This window comes from Morone saxatilis, unplaced genomic scaffold (assembly GCF_004916995.1).
Source record: "Morone saxatilis isolate NCDOM2014 unplaced genomic scaffold, NCSU_SB_2.0 Contig7, whole genome shotgun sequence".
NCBI classification, from domain to species: Eukaryota; Metazoa; Chordata; class Actinopteri; family Moronidae; genus Morone; species Morone saxatilis.
Genome location: NW_023340246.1, coordinates 19,519,548 through 19,546,474, shown reverse-complemented (window position 1 = coordinate 19,546,474; position 26,927 = coordinate 19,519,548). Strand labels below are relative to the sequence as shown.

Sequence of the window (26,927 nt, the reverse complement as noted above, 5' to 3'; positions counted from 1 at the left end):
TAGTATCTTGCTCAAGGATACTTCGACATGTGGCAGGAGGAGCCGGGGATCGAACCAACAACCTTCCAATTAGGGGACGACCCGCTCTGCCTCTGCGCCACAGCCGCCTCAAAATGGCCTCTAGGGTGCTTACCCTGACTAAGTTGTTTCACCATAAATGCATCATATATTTCTGCACACTGGTTCCTTTTTATTTTTTTGCCCCTGCCCCTAAATCAGCCTGAGTTTTCCACTGCTTGGCAAAGTATTCAAAACTGTTTCTGTGGTAGTTCCTGCTACAGTAGGTGTCTTGAGGACCACATTTTGCCATGATGACACACGCACACATGCTCACACACTGCCAGGGTGAAAATAATAACATCTATTATGCTACCAATTTCATGCATAAAGAGGAATACAAAACATACTGTGTATATTACTGTGTAATGTTAATTAATTGTCAGACAGAATTAGACAGGCTTAACATATGTCTGTGCAGATGTGTTAAGAATCATCCTATAAATACTACAAGACTTAAAGGTCCATTTAGGAGGATCTATTGTCAGAAATGTAATATGATATTCACTACCGGTATCGTTTTCATTTAGTGTATAATCATCCTGATATAGGAATTGTTGTGTTTTTGTTACCAAAGCCCATTGAACAACTAACCAGTTTTCTGACTGATTCAGTCAGGACAATACAGAGTGTGACTGACTATTCTGCTGTTAACTTTTTTGAAATAGTTAGAATGGGAGAAATTTCACCTTCATTTGTAAGAATGTTGTGCTTTTTGTGCCTTTATTATAGAGACAGTAGAGAGAAGGGACACGATGATGATGGGGAATGGCTAGACTCAAAACAGAGATGTTGCATTTCATGGTCACACCAACTACACCTGTCCTATTTATACATGGAGTCCAGTGACATCACTCACATTCCTACCCTTAAAATCAGGTTTTCAATGAGCACAGAGATACTTTTAGCAGGTGAATGTGAAAACATCCTTCTAGTGTCAAACTCTGCACACACAGCATTCAAACATCACACTGTAGGAAGAAATACTGATTTCTGACTGGAGGGGGACTTTAAGCAATATATTACCCCTGTGTTCTCATAATTTATAGGGGTCTTCACAGTCCTGTGTGTGTGTGTGTGTGTGTGTGTGTGTGTGTGTATGTGGAGAGAGTATGTACACTTCTATAAAATGTAGCCTGTGTGTCTTTTTTTATCCTTTTAATATGTAAATGTGTACTGCGCGGATGGCATGCTCTAGCTACTGATCATAAAAGCCTGCAACAAAGTGTGAAGTTGACGGAATTGTTTATATAAGCTTCCGTTTGAAATTTCCAAAATAAAAAACATAATTACGAATCTATCAGCATTACTTTAACCAATAGAATGCACCCGGACGGGAGATCAATACTATAACATATTTGAAATGCATTAGTATCATTAACAATCTTAGAGTCAATGTTAAAAAAATACATAATTTCCATCACGTAAATACACCATGCTTTTATTCTGAAATCTTGTATTTTCGGGTATGTTTCCGGCGGACTGTATCTAATTTGATGCACCAGCTGGACCAGCACAGCATCCAGCAGCATCCAGGGGGGTTTGACGGGCCAGAGGGAGCTGCTGCCGTTTACACAGGTGAGTAAATGGACATTTTGAAAAGCCTTTAACGTAAAATTAGGTAATGTCTGTGTTTCAGACTGTGCCAGTGGGGGAATTATGACCAATGGCGAATGTTTGGACGTGTGATGCCGAGAGGACGGTGATAATGTGACACCGACGACTGCTTCTGTCGCGGGCGAATAATGTTTGCAGTGATGTGTTTCTTACGTAAATGTATGTTCCACCGGTTAATTACAGCTTCTTAACGTTACACTACAGCCTGTAGCCGAGTTTCAGGTTTTAATATTGGGCCATGATGTTGGTGTGTAAGCATTAATATAATATAACTTGCCTTTATATGTATCGAATGGTGTACCTTTTTTAAAAGCGGACATATTGAGTGTGATGGAGGAGGCGACAGATGCTCAAACAGAGGGGCAGGCCGAGCCGAGCCGGGCCCGGCCAGTAGCATCATGGCGTCCTTGAGCAGTGAAGGGCAGAGCAGCAGCAGATAGGATGCTGCGACAGGACCGCAGCGACGCTCCGCATGCTAGCGAGGGGCTTTTGAGAAGCTTGCTTTTGTAAAAAATAATTGTTTTTACACTCATAATGATGACTTGCAGTTGCAGGTGATATTCAGGCTACGTCCTTGCGTTGTGTATGAGCTGTTATTATAGAGGCCAACCCTTCAACTCTTGGCAAATAAGCGCAATTCCCTTCCGTATTCAGCTTTAGCACCTTCTTGTATGTACAGTATCTTATACGTAAGTATAACATATGACTGATGGATATTAAATCAGACCGTTTTGTGTAACTAATTTAATCATCCTCCTTACAAGACTTTATATAGTCATATTATATGATTATATATAAGTATTATATATAACATTTGTTATTTATTTGTAATGAGAAGTAGCCTATAAGATTCGTATGGTTTTTACTGTCTGGTGCTTAGAATGAGTTCATAATCTATCTATCTATCTATCTATCTATCTATCTATCTATCTGTGCTGCCCTAGGTCACTTAGTGGTAGTTTGATCAAAGTAAGGCTAGTATTTTCACTACCGATTTATCAATATTGATACTTACTTACTTGATAACTGATGACATAATCAATTAACAGAAGCCCTTAATTGATTTTTATCAATATATTTATTGCATTTGTCATATAAATAAATAAATAATAAAAAATACAGACATTCCTTACTTTTTTGGGCTAGCCTAAGGTCCATGCAATAAGGAAGAAGACAGCATGGGTCTAGAACAACGTAATTGATAAACATATTAAAATAATGTTTTGAATGTTTTGGCTGGAAATTATAGAGGACAGCGTTTTAAGATCAGATCAAAATACAGGAGCTGTGAGTTTATATTGAGCTTTAGTGCACATTATCAAACAAATGTGCAATTAAATGCCATATGTAAAGCGTGTCTTAAAAAAGTTAAACTACATAAGTATAATCAGGAAAATGTATTTAAAGTACTTAATGCAGAAAAATGGCCCCTGTGAGTGTATATAGTATATCTAATTACATACTGTATGTACTGCCGTCGCCAGGGTCTTGCTCATGGTGGTACTGTTGGGTCTCTGTAAATGTTATAAGGAGTTCGGTTAACTGCTCTATTTGAAAAGTGTCCTGAGATAACTTCTGTATAAAATTGGTGCTATACAAATAAAATGATTGAATTGAATGTACTATTATATAGTATGTCATTGGATTATTAAATGTACATTAATATTTGAGCAACATTTAATTTTGTAGTTGGCAGAGGTAATTATTTTTATTTTATAAAGGGCTGCAACTGATGATTATTTTCTTGATTTGTTTTTTTAAATATAAAAGAATTGTCAGAATCGCCGATCACAGTCAGTGTCACCTTCAAATGCCTATTGTTTACCCAACAATCCAAAACTCAGTATTATTCTGTTTGCTGTGATTTAAGACAAGGAAAGCAGGAAATCTTCACAGCTGAGAAGCTGAAACCAGGAAAGCTGTTAAAATAATATTGAAAATATAGTTGGGCGCCAGACAGTAGAATAATCCAGATCTTATCCTATCACTTTAAATGTGCTGATACAAAGAAGTTGGAGAGCTAGCCCGGATAGCTTGCTATCCTCGCTACAAAAATTACAAAAGATAAAAACAAAACTCAGCCCATCCACTTTAGTTTTATCAATTCATTTGTTATATTCGACCAAAATAATAATAATAATAATAAATAAGTGAAATTGGTGTGTTGTTATTCTGCCCTGCACAAAAAATGGGTGTGTATGTGTCCATTTACTGGACCTTTTCTCTGTGTCAAAAAATGATTGAACATATATAAAAAAAAATCTTTAAATCTAATTCTTCTACATGTCTTCCTGTCCTGGGTGCAGTGTTTTTTTGTTCTAGTTGTGGAGTGTGGTAGTCATCATGGGGGAACTGTTTAGGAGCGAGGAGATGACCCTGGCCCAGCTGTTTCTGCAGTCTGAAGCAGCCTACTGCTGCGTCAGTGAGCTGGGAGAACTAGGCATGGTGCAGTTTAGAGATGTGAGTATGAATCTGCTCATGCTTTGACATTTTTTGGAGGTAGAACTCCTCTGAAGGCAGAAATAAAAGAAGCGGCCAGAGAGTAGGTGGTGTTACTCATGTCTTTCCTATTACATCATGTATTGGTAATAAATAATGAATTCATGTATAGAAGTTTTCAGTTAGTTTTCTCTGCACTAGTCACTTTGAGGTTTTGCCAAATATCCATAATTAAAAAAACATTTTCCCCTCTTTTTTCCACCCACAGCTGAATCCAGACGTGAATGTGTTCCAGCGCAAGTTTGTGAATGAAGTGAGGAGATGTGAGGAGATGGACAGGAAACTGAGTAAGTAATGAGACAAATCAGGCCCAGCCAAGGGCACAGTGTAGTTCCTACCTATGATTTAGCCGAGCTTCAGTTTCTTCTATTATTGCTCCTGTTTTTTTTTTACCACTTCCATGAAGGCCCATGAAAACTGTAAAAAAAAACCTGCAAATGACAGGGTTGTCAATGAGAAAATGATCCAGTTCTTTTTTAATCTTGAGGTGAGTTTTTGAATCATGGATTCTCTCTGCTCAACAGGGTTTGTGGAGAAGGAGATCAAGAAAGCTAACATTCCAACTGTGGACACTGGAGAAAATCCAGAGGTGCCTTTTCCCAGGGACATGATTGACCTAGAGGTAACCAATCTCCAATCTGTAATTATCATATCATTTATTATTTATTATTATTATTATATGGAGAAGAAAAAGGGCAAAAGAGGAAATCATTGATGAGAACTACATGATTGTTGGCTTTGTGTTTACCCATCCATACTGATGATTTGGAAGGAAGGTAGAAAAAAAATTGCAATTCACAGGGACCCACAACACATGGAAAATCTTAAAATGGCACTAAAGCGTCCTGGAATCTTATATTTTAGTAACAAATAAATATGTTTATTGCGTCACAGAAACCGAATTTTCCTGTTTTTCGTAAGTGTGGGATCCATAGTATTTACACACATCCAGTTTAACTTTTTGTGGGGGATACAATGCCATGGTGACAGGCTCAGGATTTTGGAATGTCTGGAAAGATCCAGGCTCCCCCTTGTGGCAGTAAATCAATATAAAACTGTACATTTGCGAACTAGACAGCTTAATCAATCATGTGAGGATATTCTATTATCCCAATAATGAAAATTCACCAAGATATACTTATCTGTTTTATCGCGATACGTGATAATATTATGTGTCGTCCCATCCATCATTTTTGTAGCTGATTGCTGCATGTTGATATAAACATGGGAAATACTGTAATTTCATTAAGATTAAACAGTAGCTAACATTGTAAAAGCAGGTGTAAAAGTTGTTTCTTCAGGAATAAATCCATAACAGCAAGTGTCTCTTGATTGTGACTGGCAGGCCACCTTCGAGAAGCTGGAGAACGAACTAAAGGAGATCAACACGAACCAGGAAGCCTTGAAGAAGAACTTCCTGGAGCTGACCGAGCTCAAACACATCCTTCGTCGAACGCAGCAGTTCTTTGATGAGGTTTGCTCATTTTACCCTCTCAGACATAAACAGCACACACCCAGAGGTACAATAGATCATTGATATGCTTCCATGAATCAAGTAACTGAGGTCTTCCCAATGTCTTAACAGATGGAGGATCCCAACCTGCTGGAGGAGTCGTCAGCCCTTATGGAGGGCAGTGAGGGGGGCCGCGGGGCCCCGCTCAGACTGGGGTAAAGCATGAGGACTGCATCATACTATCTAATACACATTCTAAAGTTGTCTTAGCAAGTATTTAAATAGTAATCTGAACTGCACCACACCCTGCACATGAATACACATTTTGGTAGACAGGAGGATGGTAAAGTCAAAATACAACAATAGAATAAAATACTTAAAAAAGATAAAAAAGATAAATAGGTGTAGTAATTTCAAATATTTTTATTTCAAGATGTTTGAATTACTGAACATCGATTAGTTTTATTTAATAACATTATAAATAGATATTTGATATTAAATGATAATGATAATATATTATGATATAATAATATTATATATAAATTTATACTACATATAAGCATTTATACACATATATATTATACATAACTAGCATTTCCTTAGTAATATTATGCTATATAAAAGTTTAGTTAATTGACTTTTCATGTGATTGCCAAATTGATTTTTTTTTAAGGTTTTACGCATGACATTTAGACATCATTATTTAGTCCTTAATATAATCCATCATACATCATATACATGAATTATAAATTATCTTAGTCCACGCCATTCTCCTCACCCTCTCTTTTAATACTCATATCTTCTATGGTGTGTAAATTCTCTCTTCCTCTATGCTGTCCTCTGGTTATGTAGTACATTACGCAATATTTTTTAACCCCTACCATCCTAACTATAAAAAGCCGACGTCTCTCTACCACCAGGCTGAAGGCGGGAGAGGTTATAGAAAGGTTCAGTTACGGCGGCACCATCAAGGCAACGCACATCAGCGGGGTCCCGATTCGTCATGAAGCAAGTAACACAGTAGGCACGCACATGGTCTCCAAGCCTTCAGACGTATAATAGAGAAGAAAGTTTGCCATCAAAGTTAAGGCGTGCGTGAACGACGACCGGAAACAACCGATGTGGAACTTCAAAATGGAGAGCATGTAATTTCTGTGTTGCAAGGCTGTATAATAGAGAAAAAGAAGAAGAATACCACAGCTGTACCCGTACGGTTAAAGAGCAGTCTTCACACGCCCGTTACGTGCTTGACCCGCCCTACGTAAGCCAGCACAATCTTCATCAACAAAGTTCTTGCCGCCGATAAAAAAGCGACACAGCTTCTGTTTGCACCTTCTAATAAACTCATGTATTTAAAAGAACATTCCCTCTCATTAATATCAAAATTTATCTATTCTATTGAGACAAATGAATAGTAGATAAAAAGACTAGAAAGATTGGAAACTTATATAATTGAACAACAGACGGAGAACGCTTGTATCACTTGTGATATTCTTTTTATATTTCCCCATATTATTGGTTGTCATGGATCGTCAAATCGACACACCCAATGAGCTGGTAAACAGCAAGCATGCCTATATAAAAGGTCCTCCAAAGTGTGCACAACAGCTGGGTACCATAGATGTGACACCAAAACCCACACGTGGAAACACCGTGGGATATCGAGTGTTAGCACATAATCTCAAACGGTATTGGCCGCGTGCTCACAGTAGTCATATATCAGCATTTAGGTTGCCTACTCATTTTGCCCCAATCTTAGCCAAATAGGTCAAACCATCATTTAGGAATAGATCAATTTATTAACTGACCAAGTCTCTTTTCTTGCTTAATCGGCCATAAGACACGCGGGAACGCACCACCTAAACCACCAACCAAGCAGCCAATTTGAAAATCACTTTCCAGTTCTGAGTTTGATCCCTTACTACTATTCTTTGCCTAAGAAAACATTTAAGGCCAACAACACAACCCACCCACACACCAACACCTACAAATACATGCCAGACAGACCCCAGACCCAACCACTTCTTCCTTGATTATGATAGCATGATGTTGTATTTATAGGGTATGAATCAAAGACTTTTTAAGATTAAAACTATCAGCCTAAGCAATATTAACATGACATAATAACACTTTTGTGTATATTTTTGACTTTTATTGGTTAGAGTAATCGTGTTGTATAGTATAGGATTCAGATAGATTATATTACATAAATTAAAGCCCATATATACCACCTTGCAACCACTTGCCATTCCCAGACCAATTACTTATAACATATTTATAGAATACACCCAATATAAATTAATATGCAACCTAACCCTTATACTTTTAATACTATGACAGAAAATGATTACTTATGTAAATAAGACGAGAGATTTACATTAATCTCTTTCAACACATTACCTCTTGACATATTACGAAAGTTGGTAGCATTTTGAAATAGCACATACACTACAGAAACTTAATCTCTTTACTGTATAATCCATTTCTTTTTTATTTGGAAAAAGTCATTAAATTACACTCAAAATTAAATAAAAAGTACAAGTATATAATTAAAAGTAGATATAAGCTTTTGGCCTTTAAATGTGTATTAAGTACTGAAAGAGAGGACATCTGGCTAAATTATTTGGTATCATAATGACCAGATATAGAGCATGTTAGGTAACACCTACCTATATCTTTGGATTGGCTCTATTTATTTTCAGAGAACAGTATCTTACCATTATATAATTGACAATGCATTTCTTTGCTCACATTTTTTTATAACATTTAGTCCATTTATCGTTAATACTTTCTTGAATCTATATCCTATCAGTCAGTGGAGTATTATTTATACAAAACATTTTTATATATAACTGAGTTTTGGAAACGGGATTTCATGCGCCAATCGGGTTCCTTAAGCAGGCGAAAGACCCTATTCGGCACTTGTAAGTGAACATGGATTAAAAAGAATTGTCATTATGTAGCGATAGCCAATACTCCTTACTACCACCACCTTCCAGCAGGAACCACGACAGGTAAACGTCAATGCCAGTAGCTTTCGGTTATTTACGCCCATTGTTAGTCATTATCCGGAGGCTTCTCATCCCAAAGAGACGCTTTTATCCGCGCACTCCACCATCCACATCCCGAGTCTGGAGATCACCCCCGCGAGATCCAAAAGGTCCATATGTCAACCATTGAACTAACTAGGACAAGGTTTTCGACACCACCACCCACCCGATCGTCCACTTGCCATTCGGTGTCATAGCAAATATTTGTAGTTCAGTAACTCTCTTGCTCAAGATATCTTACGTTATCACGTAGTCTGAGAGAGGACGCCGGATCGACTGTAAACCCAACAAGAGCCGTCCTAGAGTCTGGGCGCGGACGCAGCCACCCTTCTGCCTCTGGATCCACATGTCCGCTCTGACTCTAAGTCTTTATTTATGCCAGCATCCGTCTCCTATGTCCCCACACAGCGCATGGTTTGACTCTCCAGGTCGGTGACTAACTAGAGCCATAGCACAACACAGAGGCTACACTGCCTTACTTAATGACATTTAGTCTACCAGTCGTGTGTCTGGCGTCTTTTGCCTTGATGCCCGCCAACCCCAGGGACCACCGCAGCTAAAAGATAAGATCTGCGTGACTCGTCAAAAACAAAAGAACTGGAACTAGAAACCATATCCTGCAAGCAATTCGGTCTGCAACATTGTATATGGACTGTAGCGCCTCTATCCTCACAGTTACACAAAAGCCTCTCAGGCCTTTATCCTTGAGCGTTAAGAGCGAGCAAATGTGGCTCCTTTCTGCATTGCAGAGAGACCGAGTCTCTAGGGCTCCTTGTCGTCCAGGATGAAATGACATATCCTCAAAGATAAATTACTACTCCTGACAACCAATACTATCACACATTTGTTTAGTTTCCTCAGCCGATGGTTCCACACGACGGAGGAAGCAACGGGTGGCTGTTGCCCCTCTCTCTTATAAAACCATACGCTAACCCATCTCTGTTGATCTTTGCACACTTTAGCTGCAGGTGGTGTCATCCCCACACCAATGCTCCACAATCCGCCCAAATACTTCGACACAGGTCCCTGTACTCAGCCTCCCTCCCACCCTCAACACACCCCACAATAGCCGTGTCATCAGAGTATTTCTGCAGATGACACGACTCAGTGCAGTACTTAAAGTCTGCAGTGATCTTCTTCATATACTGCATCTTTTTGTCACTTATTGTAGGAGAAATCTTCATCATTTGAACTCAACCATTTTTTTTTTTTACATTAAAATAAAAAAAACATCAGCCTATAACAAAAATAACCCAGCCCAGACTTAACCAAGATGTTCTTACCTAAGTCAAACTCCTAAAATCTGAACTAGAACAAGTTTTTTACAGTGGTATTTTTTATGGTAGCAGTAATTAATCGTACTGTACCAAAAATAAGGGTTACATTTTCGTAGATAAGGCCTTTTTCACAGCAGCCATTTAGACATGAAACAGGGTAAACACAGGTGTGACCACTAATTATGGTTCTGTTCCATTTAGTGTAGCAGAGCCTTTCCAGTCAGCCAACATGCACAACAGCAGCCCGACTCTGTTTGAGCTGAATGGAACAGAACCTTAATTAGTATCATTGATAACACCTGTGTTTACCCTATTTCATGTCAAAATGGCTGCTGTAAAAAAGATCCATTCTAATCCGATAGTTAAAGGCAGAGTGAAGGAATAGAACAAGACTAGCAAAAAAAAATAATCCACCGCACTCCAAGAGACAGCTTTCAGAATGACCTTTAAGTATCTGAATAACTTCAGTATTTTTAAACAGAAGCTCTTTAGTAGCAATTCTGAAAATGAACCAAAAAAATGGCCCAAAATGCAAAACTGAAGTGCCCCTTTTGATTACAACATTCTCTTCTTTCATTGACGTTTTTCATTTACGCTGCTAAGGTTTTCACTTTCAGTTCTTTTCCATGGAGTAAATTCCAGTTACAGGGCAATTTTTTAATCATTAAATGATTTGTGTACATTTTGAAGAGTTATTTTTTTGTGTCCCAAATAGTCTTTATTCTCTCAGAATTATATTTTTCATTTGATACTTTTTAGTGAAACAGTTCTTGCTATCCCATAACAGTTTATAATGTCTGAAGTACTTTACATGCATATTGTGCATTATAAATACTTGCTACTACAATGTAACAAGGCTGTCCTTCGCTCAAGAACCACGTCGACTGTTTTTCACTTAGTGCAAAGTGTATTGAAGCATCATCTTTCAGGCTTAGTGAGACCACTTAAAATCCTGCCTCACTCCCAAAAACAGATCTTGATTGCCAAATCCTGCATTTTTATAAAAGGACAGCAATGCCTAAAGTGGCAAGACACGATTTAAGACACAAATATAAGAAAAATGTGAGAAAATCTATGTGTGTCCATATTTATTTAGCTCGTTTTACATAATGCATTTCAGCAAATTGTCTTTGAGGACATTTATACATTTAACACCTGCTAACTGAACAGTTTTTGCTCCTATAATATACTGGCTTTCCATAATAACTTCACAATTCAGTTTTGAGTTTGGTCTCCCTATAGCTCCTACTGTAACTATACAATCAAAGAACAGTGATATTAAAATTAAATAAATATATCACCAACTCAACATAATGCATTCATTTTCAGAAAATTATCAATCGTTAAAAAATGTCATTCAGTGTCCAAATCCTTAAAGAACATATTAATGATTCAATACAATACATTGTATTTTTAATTCAAGAGGTGGCTTTGGCTCAAATAAATCAAACATTAATGAAAGTCAGTGGGAAATTAATATTATTATTATTCCATCATTATATAGACTGCAGTGCATTGACAAAGCTTGCGATGGAGAGTTTGATTCCATAATGATGCATTATTATGATGAAAAGCACTTGAAAATGAATATATAAATCAGATAAACATGACTTGATTAATTACATTTTCTATGTTAGAAATTATTTGCGGAGCTGGCAGTTTTTTTATCACCTCACTGTGGAACAAAACTCTTAATGTGAACATTTAATTACTAACTGATCTATAGTATACAGTGCATGTAATGTCATTGGTGCCAGTTTTCTGTCAAAAAAATTAATTAATTAATCAACATAGTTTCAGTTGCCTCAGAGGCACGGGAAAGCGGAGGACATTTACATCACTGAAAATAAACATTGAGGTCAACTTCTTCCCTTTTTATAACCATTTACTGTCAAACATATAAACCAGATAAATGCAAACAGTGCATGTATCCTAGTGAATGAGTCTCCATGCATCAGCCAACTCAAAGGTCAAACTGGTGCCTCAATAGATCTAGAAAGATGAGACCTGGGACAGTGAAATCTTTCCAGATCCAACACATGGATCCCATTTCTGTGAATGATGTCCTCTCCTCAACAATCTACCAAACAGGGATGATTTGCCCTTTTATTTTATAGACAATGTTCCAAACTGGGATTCATACTCTGTCCTAGAGATGGAAAGTGCTGTCCCAACTGCTAACCACGTTTGCCACCATCGTGGAGGTCTACTGGGGAATTACTGCAGTTGTTTAAAGTAATATCTAAACATGCCAAAATAAAGTCAAAATGAATAGTGTGATCATACTTAAAAATAAAAAAAATCAACATTTGAGAGCATGCATATCCAAAAACAAATCACAGGTCCTAGATGAAAGTCTGCTAACTGTTATTCTCCCATACAAAGTGATTTAGTCTCACCAATGTGATTGTTTGAGCTGCAGAACAAACTGGAGAGGCTGACAGTCCAAAAGTGCATTTTCCATTAACATGTTTTTATGCACATTTATCAATCTGGGCATAAAAAACCTGAGTGGGAATGGTGGAAATTTGAAAAAGAAAAACTCAAAATATCATAAAAAAGTTATTTGCTTGGCTGGAAACTTATGTTTTCCTTAATGGCAATTTTTAGTTAATGTTAAATAATGAAGCAACTGAGGCTTAGAGCAGGGTACTGTACATTTGGGGTGAAAGTGTTTGATGGATAGCTGTTTCAGGCTCTCACGCTGCTTGCTCATTGCAGGAAATATGGATTTTCTAGCTCCAAACAGCTGACCAGGGCCTGTTTCACTAGAGCAATTTGCAAGCATTGCTTATGGTGAATTGCAAAAGGTGACAGCATCGTATTTCAATGTTTGTTTGATAAAATTGTCCTTCCAGGCCCCTGCATGCTGGTGCATGGGTCGCATTTGTTTTAATAAGTGAAGCAAGTCAAAGTTAATGGAAGAGGATGGAGAATGAGAATACTTCATTCATGTTTCCCCAGACAGTCTGTGAGATCTTATTTTGCATTGGAGAATAACAGTATGTGGGCTTTACATTTCCATGTAAGCTGGTGTAAAAAAAACAATGTGTTTACAATAAGACAGTGTTTAGCTGAAAAAATATGTTAGCTCACTATTAAACTGATATTATGCAAAGACAAACTCAAGTTTCCAGTCAAAACCAGCCTAGAGATAAATCCTTTGCGTTTAGTTTTGCTGAGATGGTTAAATCAAAATTTACGAAGAATCACTGAGGACCTCCAGGATGGCTTCCTGAGTGGCTTTTTAACATGTGGAAAAAACCATCAATACATGTTTCTGAAATATATTCATAAATACTTCGATCCAAGGTCAGCAGGAAAGACATAACAACCACAAAGAAATAACATTCGAAATGCTGAATTTTTTAAAAAATAAAAACAGATTCTAACTTCATAATTCTGTTTACAATTCATACAACATATACCAATCTGTCAGCTGTGTAATAAACAAGGTAGATAGCAATTTTAATAAAATACTGACAAAAAAAAACATTTCAAAAATCTTAAATGTGTGGCAAAGCACCAAGCATTACCCGATAAAGTATATTTGTAATAAAAATTAAAGTCTTTACTTGTGTGTTACCGTGTTTAAGTTCCTCTACATACAATACGTTTTACAACAGAACAAAGCCTGAACTCTGATAGCGACCTCTAATACTGGAACTTTAAAAATAACCAGTGAACCTGCAGGATGTTCTATGTGAGATTCAGTTCAACGCAGTTTTGCTATATTCAAGCAGTATACAGATGTTTATTGAATGTAAACTTTGTATCCTAACAACTGGAAGCATCTACAGTGTGTGTGTGTGTGTGTGTCTGTTTATGTTACAAATTCCTTCACATTTCCTCCTGAATGACTCAAACTGACATTAATGCTGAATCTGATTGTGCAGCCTGTAACTGTTCTACTGTGTGTGTGTTATAACTGTCAGATATCTACCAATGCACAGAAATCATTCTGAAACACTTGATGAACATGTATTTGACTCGCAGTTTATTACAGTCTTTCTGATGTGCACAAAACTGGCAGTTCTACATTTCCCCTACAGTTAAGTGTCTGACAGTTCGATTTAAACGGGTGCAATAACCAGTAGGAAATGCCTAAAATGGTTAACGAATCCCAGCGTTGGTTCAATTCTTATAAAACACAAAGATTTGACAAAAATAATCTTAATGTTAACCTTAATGGTGTTATAGGGAAGCAACACAGACTCTAAATACTCAAATACTTTAAAAACTGACATCATTAAGTTTTGGATTGACGATAGCTGATATGTTTGGCTCTTAATGACTATCTTGTAATGCTCAGAAAATGTAACCAAACACTAATATCAGACGATTCTGCAAGACCCCAAATTATGTTCAGTAATTAAAGCCATTAAAAAAAAGATGCCTTAATATATTATATGCTTAATAGTTAGGAAAAGATAGTTTTCTCACTTTTTATCTTGCTACATAAACACACTTAAAGGACCAGTTAAAGGACCAGTGTGTAGGATTTAGTGGCATCTAGTGGTATAGTCCAGATTGCAACCAGCAAAAACTGCTAGCCTCAACCAAGTTTAGTAGTAGGAGAAAATATGGTGGCTGTGGTGAAAAATGTCAAAGGACCTATCTAGAAACAGTATGATTCAACATGGCGGCTCCATAGAAGAGGACCCGCTCTGTCTGATGATAAATATGTTTCTTCAAACTACAGTTTTACAGACTCAAACAAGAGTTCTGCTCATTGTTTCCTTCATCTGCCTACAGTTTGCTCAATGGTTCATGATGCTGCCTTCCACACAGAAATAATATCTCCAAAATAATATGGTTTGATCAAAACTATCTCTTCAGTGTTTCAGTCCAATTTTGTGACTTTGGTGGATGATATGTTTGGATTTTACAGATACCACTGTACCCTGTGGAGGTTCAGAGAATAATACCAGTGTAATTTTCTATAATTTCCATCCCCATTAGCTTTTTGCCACACTCAAAAGCTTTCAGACGTCATTGTGCCCCAGTGCATGGAAAAATCTGAGTAAAATGGCTGCTTTGACAAATGTAGTTAAAATAACATGTTTTTCTCCCCTAAAATAACTTGCTGCAATCAGAGCAGTTTGATTCTAACAGACGTGAATGTGAAGAGATGATTGAGCTCAGTGTTTTTTAGACCCATATCAATGTCATTATCATGGACGTTGGTATTGAATGTTACTTGTATTTATTGAAGGATAGATTTTGGTCCCACTAAATAAGGACAATGAAAGTAAGCAACAACCGGTAGGCAGTGACTTCAGGACTTCGGGCAAAGCTGTGCCAGAATGGAGTTGTAGCTCACTCAGGTGGTTTGGGCTTTGTAAACCCTTCCTAAACAACTGCAAGTAGGCACAGCAGGGCTGTCCAGGTTTTCATTTCTACACATGCCAAAGTGGCTTGCATTGGTTGCTAGTAAGAGCAATACTATGTATTTAAAGAGTTTGGAAAGAATCTTAAAAGAAGCTAAAACATGCCCAGCTAATTAATTTAATACGCGATACTGCTTAAAAATGAAAAATATAAAGAATACAGCATAAATCCAACCTCTGTGTTGCTTGTCCAATGGTATTTTTCTTTAGCAAGCAGCCGTTCTGTTGAACTTTTTAATCACATTTTTAATTATAAGCTAATTATCTCCACCACAATGTTGTTTCTTTATTTCCAGGTATTCTACGTCGATCATTGACTGGTGAGGATGGTGACTTTTTGCCTGGGACATGAAGCTTTAGCCTCAGTCTTTCAGCACAAATATCTTTAGGTGAATCAGCTGGAACAACTAAAAGGTTGACAGCATTAGCATCAGCCAGTTGTCATTTCAGCGGACTAAATTGAAATTAGGTGAATGGGCTCATTGTTTCAAATATCACTATTACAAACCTGGAGTAGTCAGTCTGCCACTGTTGTCACTATAAGCTGCTGTGTGAGAACAACAAGCTTGACAGGTGTAGCAAAAGTAACTAAGGGGAGCGGGATTCAGTGTCAGTTAGGAATTCAAAATGAAATCACACTAGACGTAACACAAATGAACCATTAAACAATCACAACATGTTTGCCAGACTGTTTTTCTGTAGCTATTGTCTGCTGTCTTGTGGCAGTTCTCCATCTCACTCTGATTTAAACAGCGCTGGAGTCAGACAGATCACACTGAGCCTAAAGAAAGAACCACTGAGGCCGCAGTCTTAACTCGACTCTGCACAGGGTCGAGCCTCTGAGCTGTTGTAAGTGCGGTTGACATGTCATGTACGCTGGTGTGATAGTTTAACATTCCAGCTGTCTGCTCTCGTTGCAGCCGGCCACCTCACACTTCCTGCCTGCGGCCTTTCTGTGATCTGCTCGGCTGCATGCTTGCCAGCCTGACTGGCTTTTCCTCTGCTGCTCTGCCCATCATCGTCACAGTTTTCCTGGCTCTGCCTCCTTAATGTTCGGTTGTCATACTTTTTTGCACTTCACAACATAAACACGTGTTGAATTGTTGATTTGGAAGAGCCTGAGGTGCAGTGTGTCAAACACCTTTAGCTGGTGCCAGTTTTATAGTAGTATTTTTGGGAAGTTGGTACAGCCTAAAAAGTGAGTCGAGCAAGCATAAATTAATAAATATCCTACTGTATCTACACTGCAGCAGTAGCTTGTCTTACTGCAGAAAATTTGCAGAAAATATGTAATTATTGTAATAATTTGTAAATTAAAATGTTTTTGTTAGATTAAATTTAACAGGACAGAAACACATTTACTGCAATCCTGTTTAAATTACTGCCAACCTGAAGACTGCCTGAGATAGATAATTTATTATCAGTCTGTTGAACTTAAAGTCTAAACTGATTGGAAAAGTCTGCAGGTCTGGTGCATTCACATGCTGTCAGGAAGCGCTGACCTTTGAGACTTAAAGGTGCCCCATTGAGTTTTGTTGTAAACAAACAAAAGTTATGTTTACATTCAGTGTTTCTCACCAACACTCGTGTGTCTCCATGAGGTCAAACAAATGTTTTCCCTTGCTTGTAAAAAATATTTAAAGAGCCAATTTTTTTCTAGCTAGAAGTCTTCTTCTTTGCCTTTGTCTCTTTGTGTGTTTACCAGCTGTTGATTACTGGAATAGTGTGAAATGAATGGCAGGAATATAAATTACATCGCCAGATAACAAACAAAACAATAATTTGTAAAAGTTTGTAAAAACATTGCTCCATAGTGCAGCTAGTGGTCATAAACTCCAAGGGGCACCTTTAAAAAGAGTCTACTACCAAAAGTTTTATTCTTGCACTCAAAAGACAGGTTTGCCTGAAGTAATTTTCTTATCACATGATGGCACATGAACGCTTAAAATCTTCAATCAAATCTGTAAATTAATAGTTGAACGTGAGATGTGGTTGAAAGATAAGAAGAAAGCTAATAAGTGGACTTTAAGTTAAGATTACAAACTAATACTAATACTGATAATACTTTTGCTGCATTATGAAACACCAATACTGTACTGAAATGATGCAAATTAAATATTTAAAGGACCAGTGTGTAGGACTTGCGAAAGGCCCTATCTAGAGCCAATGTTTGGTTTGTCCATTCTGGGCAACTGTAGAAACATAACGGTTAAACATGGTGGTCATGGACGATCCGCTCCCTCTGTAGATAAAAACGTCTCACTCTAAGGTAACGAAAACACAACAATTCCTATAATACACTAATGAAATATTATATTCCATTTCTGCCAATAAATCCTACATGTTACACACTGGACCTTTAAATAACAAAATACATTTCTGGTTAATGGTCCTAAACATGCAAAAAATACTTTAATGTGTGGCCCTTTAATGTGTAATTCTTTTAGTCTTAGGTAATGCTTCCATGACCATTTCAAAATTAAGACTATTATTGCCAAAAATATACTGAATGTAACAGGAGAGCGTGATATGTTTGCCCTTTTTCTGCATTTATAAAAATTTAATTTAGGCTTATTTATTTGTCTGGCTCGACGTCCTACCTATTAGTTTCTCAAAATATATTTTTTGGTCATCTCCAGCCAAACAAATACTTGATGATGTGAGTTGTTTTTGTATTTTCCTAATGGCAGAGGAAATATGACAAATGTGTCAGAAGAAGAGAGAAAAGGGCCGGAAGGAAAAAAACACATAATTCATAGAGCCAACTCTCATCGTAAAGGGGGGTTTGCTTTTCCAAGAGATAACTGGAGCGCGACTGATAGTTCGGGTATTAGTTTTACAGGAAAAACGCCCATTAACCCCCCAGTAAACCCAGTGCCTGTCTGTCTGCCAGTTTTGTGTCCAGGAGGTCGAACAAGCTCATTATGGTCACTTCTGCTAATCCTGAGCCGTGCTTCTCGCCCATACAGGGCGTTTCTTCAATTTACTGTACAAAGAAGGAAGAAAAATTGTAGCTCGGGAACCGCGGCCCCCGAGCCCTCTTTGAAGTACGATTTCTAGTTTTTCAAATCGCCCATCACTCATACACTATACAACTGTAGGAAACACTCTTTCTCTTTGCCCTTGTGTTTGTTCTCCTTCCCTGCTCTGTACTGAGGGGCTGAATTGTTCAAAAGACGTTAATTTACAGTTGTTGGAATTGGCACTTGACAAATAACTAAATAAATATATAGAACAACATCAGTAGCTCTTAGGATGCCCTTCCGTATGAGGAAACGTCCTTCTCGTCTCTGGCTGCTTTGCATCAGCTCATTTTGACTTCTTTGAGTTCAAGAGAAACAAGAATCCAACAGCAGCAGTGGCAGCAGTAGCGTTTTCTGGAGGAAGGTGTTTTCAGGGCGCGTGTGTCGCTTACAGCAGGTGCACAGGTAAGTCAGTGTGTTTGTGTGTGTAAATATTGATTTGGGTATGCTTTTGAGCTGTTGTTGAACGTGGGGGTTTAGTCCAGCGAGAGCAGTGGCTGCATGTTGTCTTCTTCACTCTTCACTTTGTCCGGTCGTTTCAGGACGCCGGGTTCCACCACCGACTGAGACCTGCAGGGAAACAGAACACAAGATGATGAGCGATAGTGAGTAAGTGAGACCAGACCCGGCTCTAATTTAATTAATAAATAATTTGCTATGTGAAGCACTTTGGGTTTGTTTAAAACATGCTATGTAAATAAAGTTGAGTTTAGTTAATTTACACCTGAATGGATCTGAGGTGACAGCTCCTGTTCATAAGCATACAATAGAGGAAAACGTGTTTTTTTGAGGTCTCACCGAGTCAGTGACTTCTTTCAAATCTAAGATGAAAACATTCATTTATCGCACCACCTTCCCTGATATTATCTGGCTCCAGCTATTAATCTGTTAAAGGGGTTTTTCAGTTTTAATTCAATATTTTATATGGTTTGTTTTAGTACTTTGATTCTTTTATTGCTTCATTTTATGTGTTCTTTGCTTTTTATGTGAAGCACTTTGTAACTTTGCTTTGATAAGTGCTATATAAAGATATTATTATTATAAGAGTGTGAACTGTGAAGTGCAGAGACAAATTACCTGTATTATTTGACACTCTTTCCCTATTTAAATGTGTTCAAGATGACCATTTCAGATTAAGTTTTATCTCCCGATACTGATTGGAATACCTCAACTCAGAGTGATCAGCCGATGCTGAGTACAGATTCAGTATTAAAACCTGTAGGCTGAATAATCTGCTTTTTAAAGCCATTTTGGAGCCAATTTTTTTCCACCTGTCTATTTTGATAAAAAAAGTAAAAAAAAAGTGGTTGTAATTTATTACTGACTTTACTGACTATTTATTGATAATTGTCAGGGCTCTGTTGACAGTTTCTGTCTGAGCTCATATTGTTGTTTGTCTTCCACAGTCTAAGTGTTTTTGAGAATGAATGAGTCAGTTGGTGTAACATAGTGGTCAGATGATTTACAGTCACTGTGAATCACACTGCATGGTGGCCTATAGGTGGGAATGATACCCCATGAAATGTCAAACATACTCACAGCAGCACAGTGCCAACGATACATTTATAGTAAGATATTCTCTCTGTCATGACTGGGAGCTATGTTTATGTTTTAGTCTTGGTCCAGTAACTTTGTGTCCAAAAAGGCTATAATTTAACCGGTATGGTTTTTAAGTCCAGCTGATTTGCTCATTTAGTGTGTAATGTTAGCTTTCTGTATTGTGTTTATTCAATATTTCATTCTGAATGTTTACTTATATTTAGTTATATTTATTTACCTGAGTCAGACTCACAGTAGCTTATAGTATTATTTTCCTATCATATAAAAGATAAATGTATGAATATATAGTCAGATGGGATCAATTAGACCATTTCATCCTCTTCAGTAAAGCCAAAGATGGCAGGTAGTGGGAGGTGGGAAGAGAAGACAAGAATACCACAGTGAGATAAAATCTGCACATTAGCTCCATCATTATCTCATTTGTTTACACTAATTATGCAAAGACAATATAATTAGTTTGACAGTATACTGATACGCTGATACTACTGTAGACAATTACTTATCTTAAAACATCATTCTCATTATTATAAAACTAGCTCCATATTAGTTTCGTTTATCAACTGTTTTCATGCACCACTCTGTTTTATGAACCTGTCTGCTTCCTTTAGATTGTGTAGAGTTTAGAAAGACATGTTACCAGAAGGTTGCTGGTTCAAGTTCCTGCAGCAGATGGGAATATTTTGGGAAAGATGAACACATTTCCCTCCGTAAACATCTGCTGTGGATTGCTAAAATGTTTTCTTAAAAACATGAAGTAAAGATAAAATAATTAAAAACAGTATGGAGTGTGGAGATGTGATGAGCTCACCTCTTCATGGTTTTCGGGGACAGGTTTTTCTCCAGGTCTCTCTCCAGGTCTTGTACCGACAGGGTGTAGGACTCGGGACAGTAGTCGGTCTCCTCGTCGTAGGCGTGGTCCAGCAGCGTTCGCGCCCACGTGCCCATATCGTACGGCGGCATCATCCCACCGAGCTCCGACGGCAAGATCTCAGGATGGATCAGCTGGTGGAGGCTGTTCAGGTTGTTGCCGTGCATGAAGATCTGCAACAAGAAAGGAAACCAACAGTGAGACGGTTTGGGTTGGCCACAATAATAAAGAACACAACTTATATTTTAAAAGCTTTTGTGCAGACAAGACAAAAATGATATCCTCAGTGAGCTCTTACTTTGTTAATTGTTCCCTCTTGTTCCCTAATAAATCTTTACAGCAAAACTTGGTATAATACCAATTTAAAGCTAATATACTAGCCAAAGTAATTTCCCCCTGGGATTATTAAAAGTATTTCAGATTTTTCTGATTCTCAATCATTTGAAAGCCTTAAACCTGCATTAAATGATTTTTTGCCCACTTTTTGTTGGGCCATTTAGGGGAATCATGTGTTTCTGGCCACCTGATGAATGTAAATCCAATATTCACTTTCCTTTTCTACTTTTAGCTCTGTTGTGATCTCCACCAGTTCCTGAGGGAAATATCGGTTAAGTTTTGGGCTGCTATGTGCTATAAATACCACATAGCTGAGAGGAATTGCTCATTACTATGCTCATTACTATGAGCAACTCCTCTCACATTAAACATAGTAGTGTAATCCATTATTAATTTAGAAATATAGGTTATAGCTGCTTTAATGTAATATCTTCTGGCCCTTACCCTCTTCCTGGTCTTGTCTTTGAGGAAGGGTCGTATCACGGTGTACAGAGCGTGGATGTACCAGGGCTGGTTCACAAAGTGGATTCCTCCAAATCTGGCAGGAAAACTGTCCTGTTGGATAAAGAAACACAGCAAAACAGGTAAATACAGGCAAATGAGGATAATCCCATCCTGCTGATCCATGTTTTGTGTCTTTTATTGTCTCGTAAAGCCTCCATAAAACTTTCCTAATGTCATGTACACTATTTCCTTTTGAGTTTCAGGAGCAATTTTCTTACTTACCTGTCACCCATCTATCGTTCATCCCTACTATTTAACAGCCAACATGGGAAGATACTGTCATTGGAAGCTCAACGTCTTTAAAAACTTCTATTAATTCACACATGTAAATAATGCATTTTTCTAACCAGTGGATAGAGAGACTTAATGACAGGTAAGATTCAATACACTCATGAAAACTAAGATTCATTATCTCTCTGTGTTTTATAACAAATAACAAAGAGCGCGTCTTCTTTGAGTTCCAGCAAAGGAAAAATTACCTCTGTGAGTTTCCTGTCCCTTTTCATTAGATTAGTTTTGTAAATGGGCTCTAATCTCATCGTCAGTAGGAAATGGTCCAGTCTATTTTGGAGTGCAGCCCAATGCCTGAGGAAAATGAATCCTTGTTCATACAGGTTAGTGTGTGGAGTCTGGGGCTGACACGGTATTTCCTAGAATGCTGGACAGAATTAGGATAATTACACTCAACTGTGTGTATGTGTGTGTGTGTGAGTCATAATTTGGCTGTGGTCCAGCAGTATGGTGAAATTATATTCTGACATAACAGAGCTGGCTGCTGAGAACGGCTCGGGGCATACATTTATATAAAAACTGTTAGCAGTGTGGGAGAGACCGAGACAGTGAGAGTCTCTGAGGTCAGGCCAGGTTTGTAAATTAGGGTTTGACCGATATGAATCACAAAGGTGAAAGTCGCCGCCAGTTGTTTTGTTCCTCTAGCAGGGATGTTGGCGACCACACTGTCGCTTGGTCAAGACAACGCTTTGGTCCAGAGACAGATACTATATCTGGACATCTATGGCCATATTTATAAGATATCTTACTGTGAATATTTACAATCCCCAAAGGATTTTATTGAACCTAAACTTGCATCTAGGGCCTCTAGGACCATCAGGCCACAATTTCCACATGTTAAAGCAATGTTTTTTTTTGTCTCTGCACATCTGACAAAACAGACACAACACAACTGTTCACACATGTAGGCTGAATAGTGGCCCATATATATGTGTAACTAAGAGCCAAAGTATACTTCAAGTCTAGGTTCTTTCAAGTTATGCATGTAACTACAGTACGTGATTGTTTATTGTGCTGAGTGCACAGCTGCACTATGCCGAACACATCAGGTGCACCATTTCTATTTTGGAGACACAGTCAGTTGTAATTTTAGTGACCACTCTCAGGTCAAAAGGTCAACTTAGTGCAGTTAGCTGGTTAGTCATGAAATTTATAGATAATTCCTTATGGCCTGGAACCTGACCCCTGACCTTTCCTTCATTACCAGGATTTAGTCCATGAGTTGTACAACGTATTAAAGATCTGTATTAAATTTTAATGTAAAAGCAACATTTCTACCAGTTTGAACAGAAAATAAAGTATAATAAGATAATTTCACATATCAATTTTTACATATTGATGCCCCCCTGCATCTTTCCTGAAGGAAGAACACTGTGTGTATATTTTATTTATATTTTATATTAAACAAGTTTATTAGGTAGAATATATATATACTGATATATATACATTTCAAAACAAAGTAAACAACAAACAAAATAAATAAATAAAAAAACTTAGTTATACAAAACAAAGAGAAAAACACACCTCCCTTGAGTAAGTAAAAAACAAGAAATGGTTTGTCCCCAGATTTTATTTTTGAAATCAAATTTTCACTCAGACTTTTGTAATATTGATTTTTTTCTTTATTGAATTTAAACCCTACTGATGGTGACGACATCTTGACCTTATGTGTTGCTCCAATTAGTCAAAATTTTCCACAGATGAGGTTATTTGTTTTTTTAATGATTTCTCCTGAAAAATATTGATTTGTACATGAAAGCCAAGAAAGAATCCAGTTAAAGATGCACATTAGTGCACAATACTACTATTAGCAGGTTTCCAAATGATCAGTAATAAAGAAACTTATTTCTGTTAAACTGCGGTCAGGCAGCCTCTACCCCCTCAGCTGTCAGATCCCTCTGACTCAGAACCTCTGGCCTGCCCTCTGCTCTGACAGACATTCTCACTTTGATGAAGGGACCTGCTGCATTATACATGACACACTGGAAATGGAATATGAGCTGCAGGGCCTCCGCTACACTGAAAGGACTAAAGGAAGAGAAGGAAGAGGAGCTAAAGGTTTGATCTTGTCTCACCCGAGTGATGTCTGAGGGAAAATAATACAAGGTAAGAACATCCAAAGATGTGCAGGAGCAGGAAGGTTGGAGGGGAGAGGAAGCACTTAAATTAACTTTCCACAACATTGTTTTCTTGTCTTATTACAGCACAGATGAAAAAGGCCAGGTTTCCCTGAGGGACACCAGTGATAAGAGGACTGAAGAATGATTTAGATGACCATTAATACTTTTTAGATTCACCAGTGTTTTCCTCCAACAAAAATCTACTCACAAGGCTTGGAGCGTGTGCATTGAGCGAGGGCATCAATAAGCCTCACTCAGTTTCAGTATCGGAGTCTACTGCAGATATTGAAGTCAATATGTATTCTCCTGCACTGTGAGGAGCAGATAAATCCTCCTGAAGGACTAATCAATCCATGGTTTTTAGTATGACTCATCTTTCCTAAAACACCACAAAACCTACAGTTAGTCTAATAACCCTGTCTTTAAGTGATACAAAACAAAACCAAAAACATGAAATAGGATATTGATTGGTCAACTAAACATGAAAGAAATGAATTAACCTCTTGAATAATTAATTGATTTTACATTTACTGGTGTATCCAGCTTTCATTCAGCTTCCAACGAACCTTTTAAAGCTGCAACTACTAACAATTATTTTCATGAATAATTAATCTTCTGGTTATTTCATTAAGTGTCTAATGAGTAAAATGTTAATAAACAGTGAAAACTCTCTGAACCAGTTTTCTAAATGCCAACGCAATGTCTTAAACAAAATCAGACAATTAACAGAGCAAACATGCCTGTGACTTTTAGCAATTTATTGCTACATTTGGTCTATTTTTGTGAATTCAAACAGTCTTGATGTGTTAGTCTCATTAAATTATTGTTTTAGATTAATTTTCATAGTTTTAGACACCCCCTTGGTTTTTTTAAGGTGCCATTTGGGCTATTTCTTGGATGAAATATTTAATCTTTTGAAAATGTGCATACACGATTTTATGATCGTATGAGCATTTCTATTTAATTCTGATTTGTAGCAGATTTTATGTTATTTGTCACTTTCGTGAACAAAAAGAGCTCTAAAATCATTAAAACACAGAAAACTGCAACAGCAAAAAATAAATAGAGAGATATAATTTGGCAAGAAAGCTAATAAGGGAATCATGTTGAGTTTTAATACCTGCAGTTCTGATGGTGTTCAAAATAACTTCTAGGGGGGCTAGTTGGTAAGTAAACAGCTCAAATATTCAGTAAATAAAACCAGATCCAGAAACCATTACTCAAAACCACTTCAGCATTTTTTTTTGATGTTCGCCAACCAGAGGCAAATGTCGACTCTAAACAAATGAGCGACTGTGGGGATTTATTTTTGGACTCTTGCTGCAGGTCACAGCTGAGCGTGTTCAGTTACAGCGAAAGGTTGAAGAGAATTAAAGGTGACAGAAGATGGAGAAAAGTCCGTCAAACACCAACGGGACAACATGTGGAACCGAGGAGGCATTTTTAAAAACACGATCACGTCACTTACAGATATATTTAGTATTTTGTGCCTCTCAAAATCTCTCTCTAAAACCAGCCTGCATCTCTCACCTCCCCCCTCCCGGGAGCCTCTGGCTTCACTGAAAAGGATAAACACATTAGGAATGATTTTACTTCGTAGATTGGTTTGCTGTAAAAAAAAAAAAAAAACTGCGCCCACCTCCTATTTTGTAAAACGAAGCAATCCAGCAGATTTTCCTCTAAATCTGACCTGGAGCCACAACGTGTAAAATGCAGCGAAGAAGCTGCCAATCTCGTTGGTAATGGTCTTTTTTTCTTTTAGAGTAATAGCACTAATGACTCAAAATTGATCTTTTCAGTCTCTTAAAGGGATGTCAAAGGGAAAAGGGAAACTGCTTATCTTTTGACTTTAAAATCTTTAAAATTAGAACAGCTTTTACTCTGAGTGTGGGAACCGATAGTTTCACTTCTAATGTCTTGTAATGGGTGAAAATGATCATTTAATGATACAAATGTTCAGACTAGAAGATCAAGTGCTACCCTCTTTCCACTGATGAGACATACGTGGTAAATCGTCACACAAATTTCGATATCATTTATATTCATGTTTTTCTCATCGACAGTGTATATAATGGACAGAGCTCCTGGGTCTGTGAAGTGGAGCCAACGCTGAAGTGTCTTAAACCTGAATTATATGTAATGGCCAGCAGGGGAAGCTCCACAAGCTGCAGTAACAAAACGATAGCATGCAGTCTTATGGAGAAATTAGTCGACTTCTCACTTGATTTATGAGCTCAGTAAACAGTTTCCTGATAAGTTTATGGTCTCAGTAGCTAGTTTCAACTACTCTTCCATATAGCATGATGTTTATTTAGTAAATTATGGTCCCATTTAGAGAAAAATACCTCACCTCAACTCGCAGGACGTCACCGCCGACAAACTGTCATACCGATGACCACAATGCCAAACTGAAGGCTTTAAGACATCACAATAGGTTTACACTTGTCTTTTCTACAAAATATACATCAACTTGACACACTGTACACTGTCATGACAAGCACAAAATAAATACTTTTGGTCCTCATATTTCTATGAGTATGAGTATCTATGCACTTTCTGAAAGTATTATGAGCAGATGTAATTTAATGGAATGGGTCACTGTGTTAGTGTAGCACTGTGCTGCGTTCATATCATACAGAAGGTACAGTATTTATCAGTTTCTGACTTATTACAAGTGTGCTTCCTCTAGTCCTGCTAAATAATACAGCACAGTCTAAAAACCCTACGTGACTTGAACGCAGCATCGGTGGAGTTTCTCATATGTTGCTGGTGTGCTGCTGTTATAAAAGCCCCAGAGATCCAGAGGGGTCACAGATAGACAGGCTGCCACCAACACTGTGGGTTAAACACTATGAGTCAGTTCAAAGGCACACTGACACTTA

The 26,927-nt window shown here is 37.6% G+C and overlaps 2 protein-coding genes across 2 annotated transcripts in view; one reads left to right on the top strand and one right to left on the bottom strand.

Annotated features, from left to right (window-relative positions):
* Positions 1-1,561: 1,561 nt before the first annotated feature.
* Positions 1,562-16,393, top strand: LOC118341015 (V-type proton ATPase 116 kDa subunit a1-like). Its single transcript, XM_035679183.1, has 7 exons — positions 1,562-1,635; positions 3,981-4,134; positions 4,382-4,460; positions 4,698-4,795; positions 5,519-5,647; positions 5,759-5,841; positions 16,264-16,393. The coding sequence occupies exons 2-7, from the start codon at positions 4,018-4,020 to the stop codon at positions 16,391-16,393; spliced, it is 636 nt and encodes a 211-aa protein (XP_035535076.1). The 5' UTR covers positions 1,562-1,635; positions 3,981-4,017.
* Positions 16,394-18,842: 2,449 nt separating this feature from the next.
* Positions 18,843-26,927, bottom strand: part of clvs2 (clavesin 2) — a gene marked incomplete in the record, with an annotated part of 28,825 nt that continues 20,740 nt past the window's right edge. Inside the window, 2 exon segments of the mRNA XM_035679182.1 lie at positions 18,843-18,936; positions 20,735-20,967. Of these exon segments, the coding sequence (XP_035535075.1) occupies positions 18,843-18,936; positions 20,735-20,967 (327 nt within the window).